This window comes from Pseudophryne corroboree, chromosome 5 (genome assembly GCF_028390025.1).
Source record: "Pseudophryne corroboree isolate aPseCor3 chromosome 5, aPseCor3.hap2, whole genome shotgun sequence".
In the NCBI taxonomy this organism is placed as follows: Eukaryota; Metazoa; Chordata; class Amphibia; order Anura; family Myobatrachidae; genus Pseudophryne; species Pseudophryne corroboree.
In genome coordinates this window covers 36,197,189-36,219,422 of record NC_086448.1, presented here as the reverse complement: position 1 = coordinate 36,219,422, position 22,234 = coordinate 36,197,189, and the positions used below count along the sequence as shown (strand labels likewise).

At 48.1% G+C, this 22,234-nt stretch overlaps 1 protein-coding gene across 2 annotated transcripts in view; it reads right to left on the bottom strand.

The window, feature by feature from the left end:
* TRAPPC9 (trafficking protein particle complex subunit 9) overlaps positions 1 to 22,234 on the bottom strand; it is a 1,110,831-nt gene that overhangs the window by 909,611 nt on the left and 178,986 nt on the right. For both annotated transcript variants that reach the window (XM_063921220.1, XM_063921221.1), the window contains exons 14-15: positions 7,666 to 7,798; positions 6,189 to 6,349 (exon numbers count right to left, since the gene is read on the bottom strand). In XM_063921220.1, coding sequence (XP_063777290.1) covers positions 6,189 to 6,349; positions 7,666 to 7,798 — 294 coding nt within the window. The remainder of the gene's footprint in view (positions 1 to 6,188; positions 6,350 to 7,665; positions 7,799 to 22,234) is intronic.

The window sequence follows — 22,234 nt, the reverse complement described above, 5'->3', positions numbered from 1 at the left end:
ATTGTACTACAAATCCAACGAGCAATAGTCTGCTTAGAAGCAGGAGCACCCAGCTTGTTGGGTGCATACAGGATAAACAGCAAGTCAGATTTCCTGACTCCAGCCGACCTGGAACTATATTTTCAGGGCCCTGACAACATCCAGCAACTTGGAGTCCTCCAAGTCCCTAGTAGCCGCAGGCACCACAATAAGCTGGTTCAGGTGAAACGCTGACACCACCTTAGGGAGAAACTGGGGACGAGTCCACAGCTTTGCTCTGTCCGAATGGACAATCAGATATGGCTTTGTGAGATAAAGCCGCCAATTCTGACACTCGCCTGGCCGAGGCCAGGACCAACAGCATGGTCACTTTCCATGTGAGATATATCAAATCCACAGATTTGAGCTGTTTAAAACAATGTGATTTTAGGAATCCCAAACTACGTTGAGATCGCCCAGTGCCACTGGAGACATCAAAAAGGGGTTGTATATGCAGTACTCCCTTAACAACTTCTGGACTTCAGGAACTGAAGCCAATTTCTTTCTGGAAGAAAATCGACCGGTCGAAATTTGAACCTTAATGGACCCCAATTTGAGACCCATATACACTCCTGCTTGCAGGAAATGTAGGAATTAACCTAGTTGAAATTCTTCCGTGGAGCCTTCCTGGCCTCACACCATGGAACATATTTTCACCTAAGCGGTGATAATGTTGTGCGGTCACCTCCTTCCTGGCTCTGACCAGGGTAGGGATGACCTCTTCCGGAATGCCTTTTTCCCTTAGGATCCGGCGTTCACCCGCCCTGGCGTCAACGCAGCTGCGGTAAGTCACGGAACAGACATGATTCTTGCTGAATCAAGATCCTTTCTAGTATCTCTTGAAGTTCCGGGTACCAAGTTCTTCTTGGCCCAAACCGGAACCACGAGTATAGTTCTTACTCCTCTCCTTCCTATCATTCTCCATACACTGGGTATGAAAGGCAGAGGAGGGAACACATACACCGACTGGTACACCCACGGTGTTACCAGAGCGTCCCAGCTATTGCATGAGGGTCTCTAGACCTGGCGCTTCATGTGGGACGCCATCATAACCACCTTTGGTCTTTCCCAACGGTTTACAAACATGTGGAAACTTCCAGATGAAGTTCCCACTTTTCCGGGTGGAATTCATTTATGCTGAGGAAATCTTCCTAGTTGTCCACTCCCGGAATGAACACTGCTGACAGTGTTATCACATGATCTTTCGCCCAGCGAAGAATCCTTGCTGTCATTGCCCTCCTGCTTCTTGTGCCGCCCCGTCTGTTTACGTGGGCGACTGCCATGATGATGTCCTACTGGATCAGCACCGGTTGACTTTGAAGCAGAGGTCTTCCTAGGCTCAGAGCATCGTAAATTGCCCTTAGCTCCAGTATATTCATGTGGAGAGAAATCTCCAGACTTGACCACACTTCCTTGGAAATTTCTTCCTTGTGTGACTGTTCCCCAGCCTCTCAGGCTGGCATCCGTGGTCACCAGAACACAGTCCTGAATGCTGAATGTGCTGCCCTCTAGAAGATGAGCACTCTGCAGCCCCCACAGAAGAGACACCCTTGTCCTTGGAGACAGGGTTATCCGCTGATGCATCTGAAGATGCGATCCGGACCATTCGTCCAGCAAATCCCCCTGAAAAGTTTTTGCGTGAGATCTGCCGAATGGAATCGCTTCGTAAGAAGCCACCATTTTTCCCAGGACTCCTGTGCATTGATGCACTGATACTTGGCCTGGATTTAGGAGGTTTCTGACTAGGTCGGATAACTCCCTGGCTTTCCCCTCCAGGAGAAATACCTCTTTCTGGACTATGCCCAGAATCATTCCTAGGAACAGCAGACGTATCATCGGAAAACAGCTGCGATTTTTGGAATATTTAGAATCCACTCGTGCTGTCGTAGAACTACTTTAGATAGTTCTTTTCCGACCTCCAACTGTTCTCTGGAAACTTGTCCCTTTCAGGATATCGTCCAAGTAAGGGATAATTTAGATGCCTTTCTTCTTTTAAGAATCATCTTTTCGGCCATTACCTTGGTAAAGGCCCGGGGTGCCGTGGATAATTCAACGGCAGCGTCTGAAACTGATATTGACAGTTCTGTATCACGAACCAGAGGTACCCTTGTTGAGAAGGGCAAATTTGGACATGGAGGTAATCCTTGATGTCCAGGGACACCATATAGTCCCCTTTTTTCCGGTTCTCTATCACTGCTCTGAGTGACTCCATCTTGATTTGAACCTTTTTATGTAAGTGTTCAAAGATTTCAGATTTAGACTATGTCTCACCAAGCCGTCTGGCTTCAGTACCACAATATAGTGTGGAGGACTAATACCCTTTTCCTTGTTGTAGGAGGGGTACTTTGATTATCACCTGCTGGAAATACAGCTTGTGAATTTTTTCCCAATACTGCCTCCTTGTCGGAGGGAGCCGTTGGTAAAGCAGGCTTCAGGAACCTGCGAGGAAAAAATGTCTCGACTCTCCAATCTGTACCCCTGGGATAATACTTGTATGATCTAGGGGTCAACTTGCGAGTGATCCCACTGCGCGCTGAGACTCTTGAGACTACCCCCCCACTGGTGGAGGGCTTCTTTTCCTGGGAAGGGGCTGCCTGCTGCAGTCTACTTCCCTTTCCTCTATGTCTGGGCAGATATGACTGGCCTTTTGCCCGCTTGCCCACATGGGAACGGAAGGATTGAGGCTGAAAAGACAGTGTCTTTTTCTGCTGAGATGTAACTTGGGGTAAAAAAGGTTGGATTTCCCAGCTGTGGCCGTGGCCCCCAGGTCCGACGGACCGACCCCAAATAACTCCTTCCCTTTATACGGCAATACTTCCATGTGCCGTATGGGATCTGTATCACCTGACCACTGTCGTGTCCATGACATCTTCTGGGAGATATGGACAACGCACTTATCTTGATGCCAGAGTGCAAATATCCCTCTGTGCATCTCGCATACATATATATAGAATGCATCCTATTAAATGCTCTATATCAATAAAATATTTTTAGTCAGGGAATTCGACCAAGCCAACCCAGCACTGCATCTCCAGGCTGATGGCGATCGCTGGTCGCAGTATAACCACCGTCTGTGTGTATATACTTTTTAGGATATTTTTCCAGCTGCCTATCAGCTGGCTCCTTGAGGGCGGCCGTATTTGGAGACGGTAACGCCACTTGATAAGCGTGTGAGTGCCTTATCCACCCTAATGGGTGTTTCCCAACGCGCCCTAACTTCTGGCGGGAAAAGGTATAACGCCAATATTTGCTATCGGGGTAAACCCACGCATCATCACACACTTCATTTTATTTTATCTGATTCAGGAAAAACTACAGGTAGTTTTTTCACTTCCACATAATACCCTTTTTTGTGGTACTTGTAGTATCAGAAATATGTAACAGCTCCTTCATTGCCCTTAACGTGTGGCCCTAATGAGGAATACGTTTGTTTATTCACCGTCGACACTGGATTCAGTGTCCGTGTCTGTGTCTGTGTCGACCGACTGAGGTAAATGGGCGTTTTTTATAAAAAAACCCTGACGGTGTTTCTGAGACGCCTGGACCGTTACTAATTGTTTGTCGGCCGTCTCATGTCGTCAACCGACCTTGCAGCGTGTTGACATTCTCACGTAATTCCCTAAATAAGCCATCCATTCCGGTGTCGACTCCCTAGAGAGTGACATCACCATTACAGGCAATTTCTCCGCCTCCTCCAGCATCGTCCTCATACATGTCGACACACACGTACCGACACACAGCACACACACCTGGAATGCTCTGACAGAGGACAGGACCCCACTAGCCCTTTGGAGAGACAGAGGGAGAGTTTGCCAGCACACACCAAAAAACGCTATAATTACATAGGGACAACCTTATATAAGTGTTTCTCCCTAATAGCATCTTTATATATATATATTTATATCGCCAATTTGTGCCCCCCCTCTCTGTTTAAACCCTGTTTCTGTAGTGCAGTGCAGGGGAGAGCCTGGGAGCCTTCTCTCCAGCCTTTCTGTGAGAGAAAAAATGGCGCTGTGTGCTGAGGAGATAGGCCCCGCCCCTTTTACGGCGGGCTCGTCTCCCGCTCTTTAATGAAGTTTGGCAGGGGTTAAATATCTCCATATAGCCTCTGGGGGCTATATGTGAGGTATTTTTAGCCAGTATATAGGTTTACATTTGCCTCCCAGGGCGCCCCCCCCCAGCGCCCTGCACCCTCAGTGACAGCGTGTGAAGTGTGCTGAGAGGAAAATGGCGCACAGCTGCAGTGCTGTGCGCTACCTTTAGAAGACTGTCAGAGTCTTCAGCCGCCGATTCTGGACCTCTTCTAACTTCAGCATCTGCAAGGGGGCCGGCGGCGCGGCTCCGGTGACCATCCAGGCTGTACCTGTGATCGTCCCTCTGGAGCTAATGTCCAGTAGCCAAGAAGCCAATCCATCCTGCACGCAGGTGAGTTCACTTCTTCTCCCCTCAGTCCCTCGTTGCAGTGATCCTGTTGCCAGCAGGACTCACTGTAAAATAAAAAACCTAAGCTAAACTTTCTCTAAGCAGCTCTTTAGGAGAGCCACCTAGATTGCACCCTTCTCGGCCGGGCACAAAAATCTAACTGGAGTCTGGAGGAGGGTCATAGGGGGAGGAGCCAGTGCACACCACCTGATCTGGAAAAGCTTTACTTTTTGTGCCCTGTCTCCTGCGGAGCCGCTATTCCCCCATGGTCCTTTCAGGAACCTCAGCATCCACTAGGACGATAGAGAAATATTTATTTATGTGTACATCTCCCTTAACATTCACTTTTATCCCGTATACGGTTGTTTGCAGTGTTTTTCTATTGCAGATTGCATTTAGAGTCTAGATACACTACTTGATATCTCAGCTCGTTTAGAGAGGGGGTCAATGGCCCAAAAAACCAATATCGTAGAGACGTGCCAAACAAATAGACCCAGGACACCTCCTGAAATAGATCAGGAAACCAATATAGTCCCCAGCATGCAATATAAAAGTGTCAGAGCTCTCACTCAGCACAAACGTTATAAACCAAGCCTCGTGCCTCACCCTCAGCATGTTCCAGTCCTCTGGGAAACACATTTCTGGGATATAAGATCACCGACTCATTTACTTCTCAATGTAGAAATGAAACGATTATTTTTTATTTTTGTAGATTAACCAATAAGAGAATTCCTGGAAATGGTTTTCATAGTTATATGTCTATCAGGCATTTAGTACTTTGTAGCTAAATGCTGAATGCGGGGAAAACTTCTGTCCACATCTATTACCGCAGTTACCAAATGTCAGTGCCGCAACTGCCAAGCGGTGCAGCGATGGCGTGCTGCGCTGCTACAATGTTTGGGGATTAGTGTTTAAATTAAATCACTGCAACAATGAAAACCAGACCCTTGAACTAATTACAGAAAAGAACATCTTCATGGGTTAAACCAGAGGTTCTCAAACTCTGTCCTCAGGACCCCACACAGTGCATGTTTTGCAGGTCTCCTCACAGAATCGCAAGTGAAATAATTAGCTCCACCTGTGGACCTTTTAAAATGTGTCAGTGAGTAATTAATACACCTGTGCACCTGCTGGGTTACCTGCAAAACATGCACTGTGTGGGCCCCCGAGGACCGAGTTTGAGAACCTCTGGGTTAAACCTTGGATCATCTGCGGCCGTTTTTAGCTCTAGCATAAGGCAGCGCGGTGACTTGTACATCACACGCTAGAAGCATATAGAAGGGTGAGGAAACACGCTGGGGGTGTATACGCTGTATCATATAGAAGGCGCACTGACACCATAATCTCCCAGTGCTGGTCTACCAGGACCCTATTCTGCTATCAAAGACGTCTGCATATCGGACTGTCCATATGTGGGTCCAGCTTCTGTCATGTCAAACCTACCTATGCAATGCCCCCCCATTAGGCGCTGCTGAAATAATCTGTGCTGCTGCCCAGTCGAATGCTCTGATTGGATAGACATTGCTCTAACCCCGCCCACGTCCTCTTCTGTTTGTACGTGTTCCCCAAGTCCTGAAGGACTAATGCACCAGGCTCCAGCCAAGGACACCGATAAATTCATCTATTGGATTTACATAATATAAACTAGTAACATTTGGAGGACGCTGCTATATAGACAAGACACAGGAAGACGTTTTATCGGATGGCCTCTAAAACAGAGGAATACTGAGGTCATAAGATCCACCTACCTTTGTTATTGACCGTCTTTGAGGAGACCTCTAGTTTCTCCAGGGGTTCTGTTCCGATGTTCTCCAACTTTATCAGAAGCTTTTGTGTCTCTCCGTTATACATCTGAACAGACACATGGGTGGATACATCATCGTTGGACGGCTGGAGAGCGTGAGCAGATCTGCAATGACATAATATGTATATAATACATCATAAAATGCTGACCTTCAATCTGATCTTCATTCATAATGGAGATAAGCCTTTTCCATGCATAAGTGTAAATTATAATTATGTTCTAAACAAGCCCGACCTTCTTCCAAGCCCCATAACACTAATCCACTACACCTTGGTAACCCTCCCCTCACTGCTATTCAGTGGCTGGCAACGCTGCCTCCCAGCACTGGCCTCTTGCGGTGATTTCTGATCATGACTCTGGGTGGAGTTTGTATGTTTCCTCCGCGTGTTCCCCGGTAGGATAGCGAGGTTGTGAGGTTACACTAAAATCCAATTGTGCTGATGCTGTATATCCTCTGTACAGGGCTGCGCAATAAGTGCTAATACATAAACCACAATAATACCTGCATATACACAATGACACTATTATTTGACCAAATGTTATGAGATAGAAAAGACAGTGACGGTCCACACCACCACCACCAACTACAATTTATAACCACAATACACAAATGATAAGACAAAACTGGGTAATATAAAACAGTCAGGGGTAGGAAGACCCTGCTCGCGAAGCTTACAATAAGTAGATTTTAAAAGAATTACAAAAAAAAGTGATTTACTTATCTATATATATATCGATCGATCGATAAATAGATATATCAGATCCAAACGCCCCAGCACTCTGGCTACCTATCCAGGTATAGTTGTGCTCCGGTGCACCCCTAAATATCAATAACAGAATACAATACACAAATAGTTGAAGAATATTTCATCCACTCTGCACAGTCCATGTCTTCTCATTCTTCACTTTCCCTTCTTCCCGACCCCGGTTCCTCATTGCTGTATGTCCATATCATACAGCCCACCAAGAACCTTTGCAATCTGGCAAACAACTATGCAATAGGTAGCACCTACCCTTGAGTACCCATGCCTATGTCCCTATAGATTGTAAGCTTGCGAGCAGGGCCCTCCTACCTCTATTTTGTTACTACCCAGTTTTGTTATATTATTATTTCCGATTGTAAAGCGCAATGGAATTTGCTGCGCTATATAAGAAACTGTTAATAAATAAATAAATAATATCCAAATGAAGCCTAGACCGATGTTCCCTATATCATGACACGTCTTCTGTGATGGAATTTAGGGAGGATAATCGGAATACGAGCCACGTGATGAGCTTACCAATATCCATAGATGTTACATACTATGGTGGCGTAATGCTATGGATTCTGGATACTGATGAAGGACACAGGTGTAAGACAACACACAGTACGTCTGCCGTGTACTCTGCGGTCTCTGGTACGGAACTTAGTGAGGACTTACCTGGGAAGAGAGGTGCTAATCTGTAGCCGTGGTAAGGCCGGGATCACGTCCACCGTACAGCCATTGTTCTTCAGGTTAGGCAGGTTGTCTAGGAGACAGTCGCTGTACACGCCGAATACAGATGTGTGATAACCTGCGGCAGGGAACAGCGCACATTCAGCACAGCATTAGTAACCCGCAACACCATAAATGACAACTTAATACACACGGGCACCTGGCGTCGCCGTGACACTTGGCCTAATAACGGTACTTTCACTAAACATAAACAGGTGACTAAGGGGGACATTTACTAAGCAGTGATAAGAGCGGAGAAGTGAGCCAGTGGAAAAGTTGCCCCATCAACCAATCAGCAGCTCTGTATCATTTTATAGTATGCAAATTATAGATGTTACTTCAGTGCTGATTGGTCGCCATGGGCAACTTCTCCACTGGCTCACTTCTCCGCTCTTATCACTGCTTAGTAAATGTCCCCCATAGTGTTTCATCAAACCACACATACATTATGTTACTGAGCCTATGACATTTCATCACGTGGATAGTGTACGTAAGACAGTAACTATTAGAGCATCTGGTCAGCAGCTATTATACACTGTAGAGTTTAGCGCAGCTACACTGTCCCTCTATCACCTGACTGGGGCAACAAGAAAGAGAGGAACGCAGTGATAAACTGCAGAACCTGAGAGCTAACAAAGGAAAGAAAAGTACTCTCTTGCCCGGGGCACAAAAACCACTAGTAAGTATAAAACTTAATTTTTAATAAATCATGTCAGACAGCCCGTTTCTTTGTGCTTCAAGCAATACCATCAGGGAGTCATCTGATTGGCTCCAAATGTATTCTGCAGCAGGACAACGACTCCAGACATACAGCCAATGGCATTAAGAACTATCATCAGCACAAAGAAGAACAAGGAGTCCTGGAAGTGATGATATGGCCCCAACAGAACCCTCATCTCAATATCATCGGATCTGTCTGGGGTGACGTCGGCGGTGATTGACAGCACAACTGGGTTGGCGCATGTAAACGCCCGCCCAGTTTGTGATGTCAGTCCCTACGGATCGCGCAATGTGTATGAACAACACACTGCCTGGACCGTCTGTAGATATATTTGCAGATCAATTAATCTGCAGATATATCTATCAGTGTGTACCCAGCATTAAACGGCACCCCCCAAAAAGAAGAGTCTAGATCCGCCCCAGCTGCAGGCTCAAGTGTTTTGATCAAACGATGAACAATATCCCCGGGATTTTCTTTGTTAGGTACACGCAGAGTTGGGGCTTTTGGTTAAACCACCATTAACAATTTGTCTTTCTGCTTTGTTTTCATTTATGGCACTAATACTGTCACGCAGCTGGTACTATACACACCACGGGTAAAGCAGAATACGGGCATATCTCTCCACCACCTTGGTCACTGCTTCCCTTGCTCGAGTTCAAGACTATGCCCGTGCTGCACCCCTTCAGTGGAATGCGCTCCCCTGCTCCATTAGACTCTCCCCGACCTTGCAAAGCTTCAAACAGGCACTGAAAACCCACCTATTCATCAAAGCGCACCCCTCCAATGCATAACCCAGTCCTGAGGCTGCTCCTCCATCCCCCTGCCTCATGCCTTGAACATCTCAGCTTTGCTTACATCCTGCCATCAGGATACCCTCCCACTTGCTTGCACCTCATGTCATCTGTCTGTCGCCCCTTCCCACTAGATTGTTAGCTCTTCAGAGCAGGGCCCTCTTTCCTCTTGTTATCTAAGCCCTCTTTCCAGCACATTTCACTCACAGCTCTCTCCTACTCAGCGACCATCTTTACCCGCTCTTTCTCCTGCTGGTAAAGGCTCATCTCTATCTATGGCTGCCAGCCCCTAGGGTGTGGTATGGAAGGTAGATAGTAACTAGATCGAAAGTGTCTAGGTCGACCACTATTGGTCGACAGTAACTAGGTCGACAGGGTCTCTAGGTCGACAGGGTCTTTGGGTCGACATGGTCTAGGTCGACAAGTCAAAAGGTCGACATGAGTTTTTTAATGGTTTTTTTGGTGTTGTTTTCTTCGTAGAGTGACCGGGAACCCCAATTAGGGCACCGTGTCCCCTTGCAGCTTCATGCCAGATTACCGTTCCAATCGTAGTCCACGTGGATCGTTAAGTATGAAAAGATTTTTTTTTTAAAGAAGAAAATACCAGGGGTAATCTGTGCACTGTGGTGATGAATCTGTACTGTTAGGGATGTGCTGTTTGTTAACGGGTGTCCTTACCCTCTTACTACTACACAAACAAAGTGGCTGCTAAGCCTAACAGCGCTCAACCCCTACAGTGGTGTCTGCTTATGAAAATATTGTGCAACACGAATATTGATGAATAAAAAAAGAATATTTATTGAATAGTAATAACCCTAAGCAAGTATTTTGATGCTACTGTGGGCAAAATAATAAGATTTTACTCACCGGTAAATCTATTTCTCGTAGTCCGTAGTGGATGCTGGGGACTCCGTAAGGACCATGGGGGATAGACGGGCTCCGCAGGAGACTGGGCACTCTAAGAAAGATTTAGTACTATCTGGTGTGCACTGGCTCCTCCCTCTATGCCCCTCCTCCAGACCTCAGTTAAGGAAACTGTGCCCGGAAGAGCTGACATTACAAGGAAAGGATTTTGGAATCCAGGGTAAGACTCATACCAGCCACACCAATCACACCGTATAACTTGTGATAACATACCCAGTCAACAGTATGAACAACAACAGAGCATCAGGCAAACCTGATGCTACCATAACATAACCCTTATATAAGCAATAACTATATACAAGTATTGCAGAAGAAGTCCGCACTTGGGACGGGCGCCCAGCATCCACTACGGACTACGAGAAATAGATTTACCGGTGAGTAAAATCTTATTTTCTCTAACGTCCTAGTGGATGCTGGGGACTCCGTAAGGACCATGGGGATTATACCAAAGCTCCCAAACGGGCGGGAGAGTGCGGATGACTCTGCAGCACCGAATGGGCAAACACAAGGTCCTCCTCAGCCAGGGTATCAAACTTGTAGAACTTAGCAAATGTGTTTGAACCCGACCAAGTAGCTGCTCGGCAAAGCTGTAATGCCGAGACCCCTCAGGCAGCAGCCCAAGAAGAGCACACTTTCCTTGTGGAATGGGCTTTCACTGATTTTGGATGCGGCAATCCAGCCGCAGAATGAGCCTGCTGAATCGTGCTACAGATCCAGCGAGCAATAGTTTGCTTTGAAGTAGGAGCACCCAGCTTGTTGGATGCATACAGGATAAAAAAGCGAGTCAGTCTTCCTGACTCCAGCCGTCCTGGCTACATAGATCTTCAAAGCCCTGACTACATCAAGCAACTTGGAATCCTCCAAGTCACGAGTAGCCGCAGGCACCACAATAGGTTGGTTCAAATGAAAAGATGACACCACTTTCGGCAGAAATTGCGGACAAGTCCGTAATTCTGCCCTGTCCATATAGAAAACCAGATAGGGGCTTTTACATGACAAAGCCGCCAATTCTGACACACGCCTAGCCTAAGCTAAGGCCAATAACATGACCACCTTCCACGTGAGATACTTTAGCTCCACGGTCTTAAGTGGCTCAAACTAGTGGGATTTCAGGAAACCCAACACAACGTTAAGATCCCAGGGTGCCACTGGTGGCACAAAAGGGGGCTGAATATGCAGCACTCCCTTAACAAACGTCTGAACTTCAGGAAGAGAAGCCAGTACCTTTTGAAAGAAAATGGATAGGGCCGAAATCTGTACCTTTATGGACCCCAGCTTCAGGCCCATAGTCACTCCAGACTGTAGGCCGGCCCAGCTGGAATTCCTCTGTAGGGGCCTTCCTGGCCTCACATCAGGCAACATATTTTCGCCATATACGGTGATATTGTTTTGCTGTCACGTCCTTCCTAGCCTTTATCAGCGTATGAATAACATCATCTGTAATGCCTTTTTCCGCTAGGCTCCTGCGTTCAACCGCCATGCCGTCAAACGCAGCCGCGGTAAGTCTTGGAACAGACAGGGCCCCTGTTGCAACAGGTCCTGTCTGAGAGGCAGAGGCCATGGGGTCCTCTGTGAGCATTTCTTGCAGTTCCGGGTACCAAGTCCTTCTTGGCCAATCTGGAACAATGAGTATTGTTCTCACTCCTCTTTTTCTTACTATTCTCAGCACCTTGGGTATGAGAGGAAGAGGAGGAAACACATAGACCGACTGGAACACCCACGGTGTTACCAGGGCGTCCACAGCTATCGCCTGAGGGTCTCTTGACCTGGCGCAATACCTTTGTAGCTTTTTGTTGAGACAAGACGCCATCATGTCCACCTGTGGCAGTTCCCATCGATTTGTAATCTGAGTGAAGACTTCGTGATGAAGTCCCCACTCTCCCGGGTGGAGGTCGTGCCTGCTGAGGAAGTCTGCTTCCCAGTTGTCCACTCCCGGAATGAATACTGCTGACAGTGCTTGCACGTGATTCTCCGCCCAACGAAGAATCCTGGTGGCTTCTGCCATCGCCACTCTGCTTCTTGTGCCGCCCTGGCGGTTTACATGAGCCACTGCGGTGATGTTGTCTGACTGAATCAGCACCGGTTGGCTCCGCTTGACTCAGGGCGTTGTATATGGCCCTTAGTTCCAGGATATTTATGTGTAGACAAGCCTCCTGACTTGTCCACAACCCTTGGAAGTTTCTTCCTTGAGTGACTGCCCCCCATCCTCGGAGGTTCGCATCCATGGTCACCAGGACCCAGTCCTGTAAGCCGAACCTGCGGCCCTCGAGAAGGTGAGCACTCTGCAGCCACCACAGAAGAGACACCCTGGCCCTCGGGGACAGGGTGATCAGCCGATGCATCTGAAGATGCGATCCGGACCACTTGTCCAACAGATCCCACTGAAAGATCCTCGCATGGAACCTGCCGAAGGGAATGGCTTCGTATGATGCCACCATCTTTCCCAGGAATCGCGTGCAGCGATGCACCGACACCTGTTTCGGTTTTAAGAAGTCTCTGACTAGAGTCACGAGCTCTTGAGCCTTCTCCACCGGGAGAAACACCTTCTTCTGGTCCGTGTCCAGAATCATGCCCAGAAAAGGCAGACGCGTAGTAGGAATCAGCTGCGACTTTGGAATATTCAGAATCCAGCCGTGCTGTTGCAACACTTCCTGAGAGTGTGCTACGCTGATTAGCAATTGCTCTCTGGACCTCGTCTTTATGAGGAGATCGTCCAAGTATGGGATAATTGTGATTCCTTGCTTTCGAAGGAGCACCATCATTTCCGCCATTACCTTGGTAAATATTCTCGGTGCCGTGGAGAGCCCAAACGGCAACGTCTGGAATTGGTAATGACAGTCCTGTACCACAAATCTGAGGTACTCCTGATGAGGTGGATAAATGGGGACATGAAGGTAAGCATCCTTGATGTCCAGAGACACCATAAAATCCCCCTCTTCCAGGCTTGCAATGACCGCTCTGAGCGATTCCATTTTGAACTTGAATCTTTTCAGATAAATGTTCAGGGATTTTAAATTCAATATGTGTCTGACCGAACCAGTTTCGGTACCACAAACATTGTGGAATAGTATCCTCTTCCTTGTTGAAGGAGGGGAACCTTCACCACCACCTGCTGGAGATATAACTTGTGAATTGCAACTAACACTACTTCCCTTTCTATGGGGGAAGCAGGCAGGGCCGATTTGAGGTAACGGCGAGAGGGCATCACTTCGAATTCCAGCTTGTATCCCTGAGACACAATCTGTATAGCCCAGGGATCCACCTGTGAGCGAACCCACTGGTGGCTGAAATTCTGGAGACGCGCCCCCACCGCTCCTGGCTCCACCTGTGGAGCCCCAGCGTCATGCGGTGGATTTAGTGGAAGCCGGGGAGGACTTCTGTTCCTGGGAACTAGCTGTATGGTGCAGCTTCTTTCCTCTACCCCTGCCAAGAAAGGACGCACCTCTGACCTTCTTGCTTCTCTGTGATCGAAAGGACTGCATTTGGTAATACGGTGCTTTCTTAGGCTGTGAGGGAATATATGGCAAAAAGTTTGACTTCCCAGCCGTAGCTGTGGAAACTAGGTCCGAGAGACCGTCCCCAAACAATTCCTCACCCTTGTAAGGTGACACCTCCATGTGCTTTTTGGAGTCGGCATCACCTGTCCATTGCCGAGTCCACAGGACCCTTCAGGCAGAAAATAAGAATTTACTTACCGATAATTCTATTTCTCATAGTCCGTAGTGGATGCTGGGGACTCCGTAAGGACCATGGGGAATAGCGGCTCCGCAGGAGACTGGGCACAAAGTAAAAGCTTTAGGACTAGCTGGTGTGCACTGGCTCCTCCCCCTATGACCCTCCTCCAAGCCTCAGTTAGGATACTGTGCCCGGACGAGCGTACACAATAAGGAAGGATTTTGAATCCCGGGTAAGACTCATACCAGCCACACCAATCACACCGTACAACCTGTGATCTGAACCCAGTTAACAGCATGATAACAAAGGAGCCTCTGACAAGATGGCTCACAACAATAATAACCCGATTTTGTAACAATAACTATGTACAAGTATTGCAGACAATCCGCACTTGGGATGGGCGCCCAGCATCCACTACGGACTATGAGAAATAGAATTATCGGTAAGTAAATTCTTATTTTCTCTAACGTCCTAAGTGGATGCTGGGGACTCCGTAAGGACCATGGGGATTATACCAAAGCTCCCAAACGGGCGGGAGAGTGCTGATGACTCTGCAGCACCGAATGAGAGAACTCCAGGTCCTCCTCAGCCAGGGTATCAAATTTGTAGAATTTAGCAAACGTGTTTGCCCCTGACCAAGTAGCTGCTCGGCAAAGTTGTAAAGCCGAGACCCCTCGGGCAGCCGCCCAAGATGAGCCCACTTTCCTTGTGGAATGGGCTTTTATAGATTTTGGCTGTGGCAGGCCTGCCACAGAATGTGCAAGCTGAATTGTACTACAAATCCAACGAGCAATAGTCTGCTTAGAAGCAGGAGCACCCAGCTTGTTGGGTGCATACAGGATAAACAGCGAGTCAGATTTTCTGACTCCAGCCGTCCTGGAAACATATATTTTCAGGGCCCTGACTACGTCCAGCAACTTGGAGTCTTCCAAGTCCCTAGTAGCCACAGGCACCACAATAGGCTGGTTCAAGTGAAATGCTGAAACCACCTTAGGGAGAAATTGAGGACGAGTCCTCAATTCTGCCCTGTCCGTATGAAAAATTAGGTAAGGGCTTTTATAGGATAAAGCCGCCAATTCTGAGACACGCCTGGCTGAAGCCAGGGCTAACAGCATTACCACTTTCCATGTGAGATATTTTAAGTCCACAGTGGTGAGTGGTTCAAACCAATGTGATTTTAGGAATCCCAAAACTACATTGAGATCCCAAGGTGCCACTGGAGGCACAAAAGGAGGCTGTATATGCAGTACTCCCTTGACAAAAGTCTGAACTTCAGGAACAGAAGCCAGTTCTTTTTGGAAGAATATTGACAGGGCCGAAATTTGAACCTTAATGGACCCCAATTTGAGGCCCATAGACAGTCCTGTTTGCAGGAAATGCAGGAAACGACCCAGTTGAAATTCCTCTGTAGGGGCCTTCCTGGCCTCGCACCACGCAACATATTTACGCCCAATACGGTGATAATGTTGTACGGTTACATCCTTCCTGGCTTTGATCAGGGTAGGGATGACTTCATCCGGAATGCCTTTTTCCTTCAGGATCCGGCGTTCAACCGCCATGCCGTCAAACGCAGCCGCGGTAAGTCTTGGAACAGACATGGTCCCTGCTGGAGCAGGTCCTTTCTTAGAGGTAGAGGCCACGGGTCTTCCGTGAGCATCTCTTGAATTTCCGGGTACCAAGTCCTTCTTGGCCAATCCGGAGCCACGAGTATAGTCTTTACTCCTCTCCTTCTTATGATTCTCAGTACTTTTGGTGTGAGAGGAAGAGGAGGGAACACATACACTGACTGGTACACCCACGGTGTTACCAGAGCGTCCACAACTATTGCCTGAGGGTCCCATGACCTGGCGCAATATCTGTCCAGTTTTTTGTTGAGGCGGGACGCCATCATGTCCACCTTTGGTTTTTCCCAACGGTTCACAATCATGTGGAAGACTTCTGGGTGAAGTCCCCACTCCCCCGGGTGAAGATCGTGTCTGCTGAGGAAGTCTGCTTCCCAGTTGTCCACTCCCGGAATGAACACTGCTGACAGTGCTATCACATGATTCTCCGCCCAGCGAAGAATCCTTGCCACTTCCATCATAGCCCTCCTGCTTCTTGTGCCGCCCTGTCTGTTTACGTGGGCGACTGCCGTGATGTTGTCCGACTGGATCAACACCGGCTGACCCTGAAGCAGAGGTCTTGCCTGACTTCGGGCATTGTAAATGTCCCTTAGTTCCAGGATATTTATGTGAAGTGACGTTTCCATGCTTGACCACAAGCCCTGGAAATTTTTTCCCTGTGTGACTGCTCCCCAGCCTCTCAGGCTGGCATCCGTGGTCACCAGGACCCAATCCTGAATGCCGAATCTGCGGCCCTCTAGGAGATGAGCACTCTGTAACCACCACAGGAGAGACACCCTTGTCCTTGGAGACAGGGTTATCCGCTGATGCATTTGAAGATGCGATCCGGACCATTTGTCCAGCAGATCCCACTGGAAAGTTCTTGCGTGGAATCTGCCGAATGGAATCGCTTCGTAAGAAGCCACCATCTTTCCCAGGACCCTTGTGCATTGATGTACTGACACTTGGCCTGGTCTTAGGAGGTTCCTGACTAGGTCGGATAACTCCTTGGCCTTCTCCTCCGGGAGAAACACCTTTTTCTGTACTGTGTCCAGAATCATCCCTAGGAACAGCAGACGTGTCGTCGGAATCAGCTGCGATTTTGGAATATTTAGAATCCATCCGTGCTGTCGTAGTACTACTTGAGATAGTGCTACTCCGACCTCTAACTGTTCTCTGGACCTTGCCCTTATCAGGAGATCGTCCAAGTAAGGGATAATTAAGACGCCTTTTCTTCTAAGAAGAATCATCATTTCGGCCATTACCTTGGTAAAGACCCGGGGTGCCGTGGACAATCCAAACGGCAGCGTCTGAAACTGATAGTGACAGTTCTGTACCACAAACCTGAGGTACCCTTGGTGAGAAGGGCAAATTGGGACATGGAGGTAGGCATCCTTGATGTCCAGAGACACCATATAGTCCCCTTCTTCCAGGTTCGCTATCACTGCTCTGAGTGACTCCATCTTGAACTTGAACCTTTTTATGTAAGTGTTCAAGGATTTCAGATTTAAAATGGGTCTCACCGAGCCGTCCGGCTTCGGTACCACAAACAGCGTGGAATAATACCCCTTTCCCTGTTGTAGGAGGGGTACCTTGATTATCACCTGCTGGGAATACAGCTTGTGAATGGCTTCCAATACCGCCTCCCTGTCGGGGGGAGACGTTGGTAAAGCAGACTTCAGGAACCGGCGAGGGGGAGACGTCTCGAATTCCAATTTGTACCCCTGAGATACTACCTGCAGGATCCAGGGGTCCACTTGCGATTGAGCCCACTGCGCGCTGAAATTCTTGAGACGGGCCCCCACCGTGCCTGAGTCCGCTTGTAAGGCCCCAGCGTCATGCTGAGGACTTGGCAGAAGCGGGGGAGGGCTTCTGTTCGTGGGAAGAGGCTGTCTGCTGCAGTCTTTTTCCCCTTCCTCTGCCCCGGGGCAGATATGAGTGGCCTTTTGCCCGCTTGCCCTTATGGGGACGAAAGGACTGAGCCTGAAAAGACGGTATCTTTTTCTGCTGCGAGGTGACTTGGGGTAAAAAGGTGGATTTTCCAGCCGTTGCCGTGGCCACCAGGTCCGATAGACCGACCCCAAATAACTCCTCCCCTTTATACGGCAATACTTCCATATGCCGTTTGGAATCCGCATCCCCTGACCACTGTCGCGTCCATAATCCTCTTCTGGCAGAAATGGACATCGCACTTACTCTTGATGCCAGAGTGCAAATATCCCTCTGTGCATCTCGCATATATCGAAATGTATCCTTTAAATGCTCTATAGTCAATAATATATTGTCCCTGTCCAGGGTATCAATATTTTCAGTCAGGGAATCCGACCAAGCCACCCCAGCACTGCACATCCAGGCTGAGGCGATTGCTGGTCGCAGTATAATACCAGTATGTGTGTATATACTTTTAAGGATATTTTCCAGCTTCCTATCAGCTGGTTCCTTGAGGGCGGCCGTATCAGGGGACGGTAACGCCACTTGTTTTGATAAGTGTGTGAGCGCCTTATCTACGCTAGGGGGTGTTTCCCAACGCGCCCTAACCTCTGGCGGGAAAGGGTATAATGCCAATAACTTTTTAGAAATTAGCAGTTTTTTATCGGGGGAAACCCACGCTTCATCACACACCTCATTTAATTCATCTGATTCGGGAAAAACTACGGGTAGTTTTTTCACACCCCACATAATACCCTTTTTTGTGGTACTTGTAGTATCAGAAATGTTCAAAACCTCCTTCATTGCCGTGATCATGTAACGTGTGGCCCTACTGGAAAATACGTTTGTTTCCTCACCGTCGACACTGGAGTCAGTGTTTGTGTCTGTGTCTGTATCGACCTGAGGTAACGGGCGCTTTAGAGCCCTTGACGGTGTTTGAGACGCCTGTACAGGTATTAACTGATTTGCCGGCTGTCTCATGTCGGCAACAGTCTTTTGTAAAGTGCTGACACTATCACGTAATTCTTTCCATAAGACCATCCAGTCAGGTGTCGACTCCCTAGGGGGTGACATCACTAACACAGGCAATTGCTCCGCCTCCACACCATTTTCCTCCTCATACATGTCGACACAACGTACCGACACACAGCACACACACACAGGGAATGCTCTGATAGAGGACAGGACCCCACTAGCCCTTTGGGGAGACAGAGGGAGAGTTTGCCAGCACACACCAGAGCGCTATATATATACAGGGATAACCTTATATAAGTGTTTTTCCCTAATATAGCTGCTGTATATATTTATATGCCAATTTAGTGCCCCCCCTCTCTTGTTTTACCCTGTTTCTGTAGAGCAGGACTGCAGGGGAGAGTCAGGGAGCCTTCCTCCAACGGAGCTGTGAGGAAAAAATGGCGCCAGTGTGCTGAGGAGATAGGCTCCGCCCCTTTTTTGGCGGCCTTTCTCCCGCTTTTTTATGTAAAAATAGGCAGGGGTTAAATACATCCATATAGCCCAGGAGCTATATGTGATGTATTTTTTGCCAAAAAAGGTGTTTTTATTGCGTCTCAGGGCGCCCCCCCCCCAGCGCCCTGCACCCTCAGTGACCGGAGTGTGAAGTGTGCTGAGAGCAATGGCGCACAGCTGCGGTGCTGTGCGCTACCTTAGTGAAGACAGGACGTCTTCTGCCGCCGATTTTCCGGACCTCTTAAGTCTTCTGGCTCTGTAAGGGGGACGGCGGCGCGGCTCCGGGACCCATCCATGGCTGGGCCTGTGATCGTCCCTCTGGAGCTAATGTCCAGTAGCCTAAGAAGCCCAATCTACTCTGCACGCAGGTGAGTTTGCTTCTTCTCCCCTTAGTCCCTCGATGCAGTGAGCCTGTTGCCAGCAGGTCTCACTGAAAATAAAAAAACCTATTTAAACTTTTACTCTAAGCAGCTCAGGAGAGCCACCTAGATTGCACCCTTCTCGTTCGGGCACAAAATCTTAACTGAGGCTTGGAGGAGGGTCATAGGGGGAGGAGCCAGTGCACACCAGCTAGTTCTAAAGCTTTTACTTTGTGCCCAGTCTCCTGCGGAGCCGCTATTCCCCATGGTCCTTACGGAGTCCCCAGCATCCACTTACGACGTTAGAGAAATTGACATTGCATTTATTCTAGAGCCCAGTAGGCAAATGTCCCTCTGGGCATCCCTCATATATAGGACAGCATCTTTTATGTGCCCCAGGGTCAGTAAAATGGTATCCTTGTCTAAGGTATCCATTTCCTCAGACAGATTATCTGTCCATGCTGCTACAGCACTACACATCCAGGCCGACGCAATTGCCGGCCTCAGTATAGTACCTGAGTGTGCATAAACAGACTTCAGGATACTTTCCTGCTTCCTATCTGCAGGATACTTTAGGGCGGCCGTATCCTGTGACGGCAGGGCCACCTTTTTAGATAAGCGTGTCAGAGCTTTATCTACCCCAGGGGAGGATTCCCAGCGTAACCTGTCCGTTGGCAGGAAAGGGTACGCCATAAGTAACCTTTTGGAAATCAGCACTTTCCTATCAGGAGAATCCCACGCTTTTTCACATAACTCATTTAACTCATGTGAAGGGGGAAAAGTCACCTCTTGCTTTTTCTCCCCATACATATAAACCCTTTTGTCAGGTACAGGGTTTACCTCTGATATGTGCAATACATCCTTCATTGCTATAATCATGTAGCGGATGGCTTTATCCATTTTAGGCTGCAATTTTGCATCATCGTCATTGACACTGGAGTCAGAATCCGTGTCGATATCTGTGTCAACCATTTTGGATAGTGGGCGCTTCTGAGACCCTGACGGCCTCTGCACTGTAGGATCAGGCATGGGCTGAGACCCCGACTGTCCCAATGCATCAGCTTTATCCAACCTTTTATGTAAGGAGTTTACATGATCATTTAACACCTTCCACATATCCATCCAATCAGGTGTCGGCGCCGTCGGCGGAGACACGTCATTCATCTGTACTTGCTCTGCCTCCACATAGCCCTCTTCATCAAACATGTCGACACACGCGTACCGACACACCACACACACAGGGGATGCTCTATATGAGGACAGGACCCCCACAAGGCCTTTTGGAGAGACAGAGAGAGAGTATGCCAGCACACACCCCAGCGCTATATGACCCAGGAATCACACAGTAACTTAGTGTTTACCCAGTAGCTGCTGTATATATATTAAATGCACTAAATTTATGTGCCCCCCCCTCTCTTTTTTTACCCTTTCTACCGTGAGTCTGCAGGGGAGAGCCTGGGGAGCTTCCTCTCAGCGGAGCTGTGGAGAGTAAATGGCGCTGGTGAGTGCTGAGGAAGAAGGCCCCGCCCCCTCAGTGGCGGGCTTCTGTCCCGCGATTTTGTGTAAAATTAATGGCGGGGGCTCATGCATATAACAGTGTCCAACTGTATATATGCTGCTTTCGCCAGGAGGTATCTAATTGCTGCCCAGGGCGCCCCCCCCTGCGCCCTGCACCCTACAGTGACCGGAGTGTGTGGGTTAGTGTGGGCGCAATGGCGCACAGCTGCAGTGCTGTGCGCTACCTCATATGAAGACAGGAGTCTTCTGCCGCCGATTTTGACGTCTTCTTTCTTCAACCTCTGACTTCTGGCTCTGCGAGGGGGACGGCGGCGCGGTTCCGGGAACGGACGACAAGTTCAGGTCCTGTGTTCGATCCTTCTGGAGCTAATGGTGTCCAGTAGCCTAAGAAGCGCAACCTAGCCGCAGTTAGTAGGTTTGCTTCTCTCCCCTCAGTCCCACGTAGCAGAGAGTCTGTTGCCAGCAGAAGCTCTCTGAAAATAAAAAACCTAACTAAAATACTTTCTTATTAGCAAGCTCAGGAGAGCTCACTAAAAGCACCCAGCTCTGGCCGGGCACAGATTCTAACTGAGGTCTGGAGGAGGGGCATAGAGGGAGGAGCCAGTGCACACCAGTAGTACTAAATCTTTCTTAGAGTGCCCAGTCTCCTGCGGAGCCCGTCTATCCCCTATGGTCCTTACGGAGTCCCCAGCATCCACTAGGACGTTAGAGAAAAAGGAAATAAAGATCATTGATGTAGGGAAAATAGAAGAAATCTTTGAAAAACAAAACTTGAAAGGTGCAAGTCTGCACTATATCAATTAAACAGTGAAAATGAGGGAAAATGCAGATATGATCATGAGTTATAAGTCATAAATGTTGTCACTTGTGATGGATTCTTCTGCACCTGTGAAGAATCCATCACAATAAATATTCTCTTTTTTATTCATCAATATTCGTGTTGCACAATATTTTCATAAGCAGACACCACTGTAGGGGTTGAGCGCTGTTAGGCTTAGCAGCCACTTTGTTTGTGTAAAAAGAAAAAAATAGTGAAAAATTCATGTCGACCTAGAGACCCTGTTGACCTAGTTACTGTCGACCAATAGTGGTCGACCTAGAGACCGGATCCCCAGCACCTAGTAAAACGCTGATCACTCCCTCACTACTTACATCTTGAGAAGTGTGGTGCTCTGTTACCTGTACTCTATTTCTGTTATTTATTTACTGTAATGCTAAGCTTTGTCTCCCAGTACTGTCCTTTGTACGGCGCTGCGAAACCCTTGTGGCGCCTTATAAATAAATGTAATAATAATAATATAATCTTTATGGATTGCGCTATAAACCTAGACACCAATGTATTATGAGCACGTCTTCCAGCTTCCAAATGCTCGCTCCTTTCCCATGGAGTGAAGGTGGCAATATAACGCTTTATCTGCAGCTAATACCGCAAGGATATATTTATTAACAATTCCTGCAGCGTAGAAATGTGTATAAGCCCAGCAAACACCCTTCATTTCTTCATCTCCCTTCTGTCTTGTTAGTGTCTCA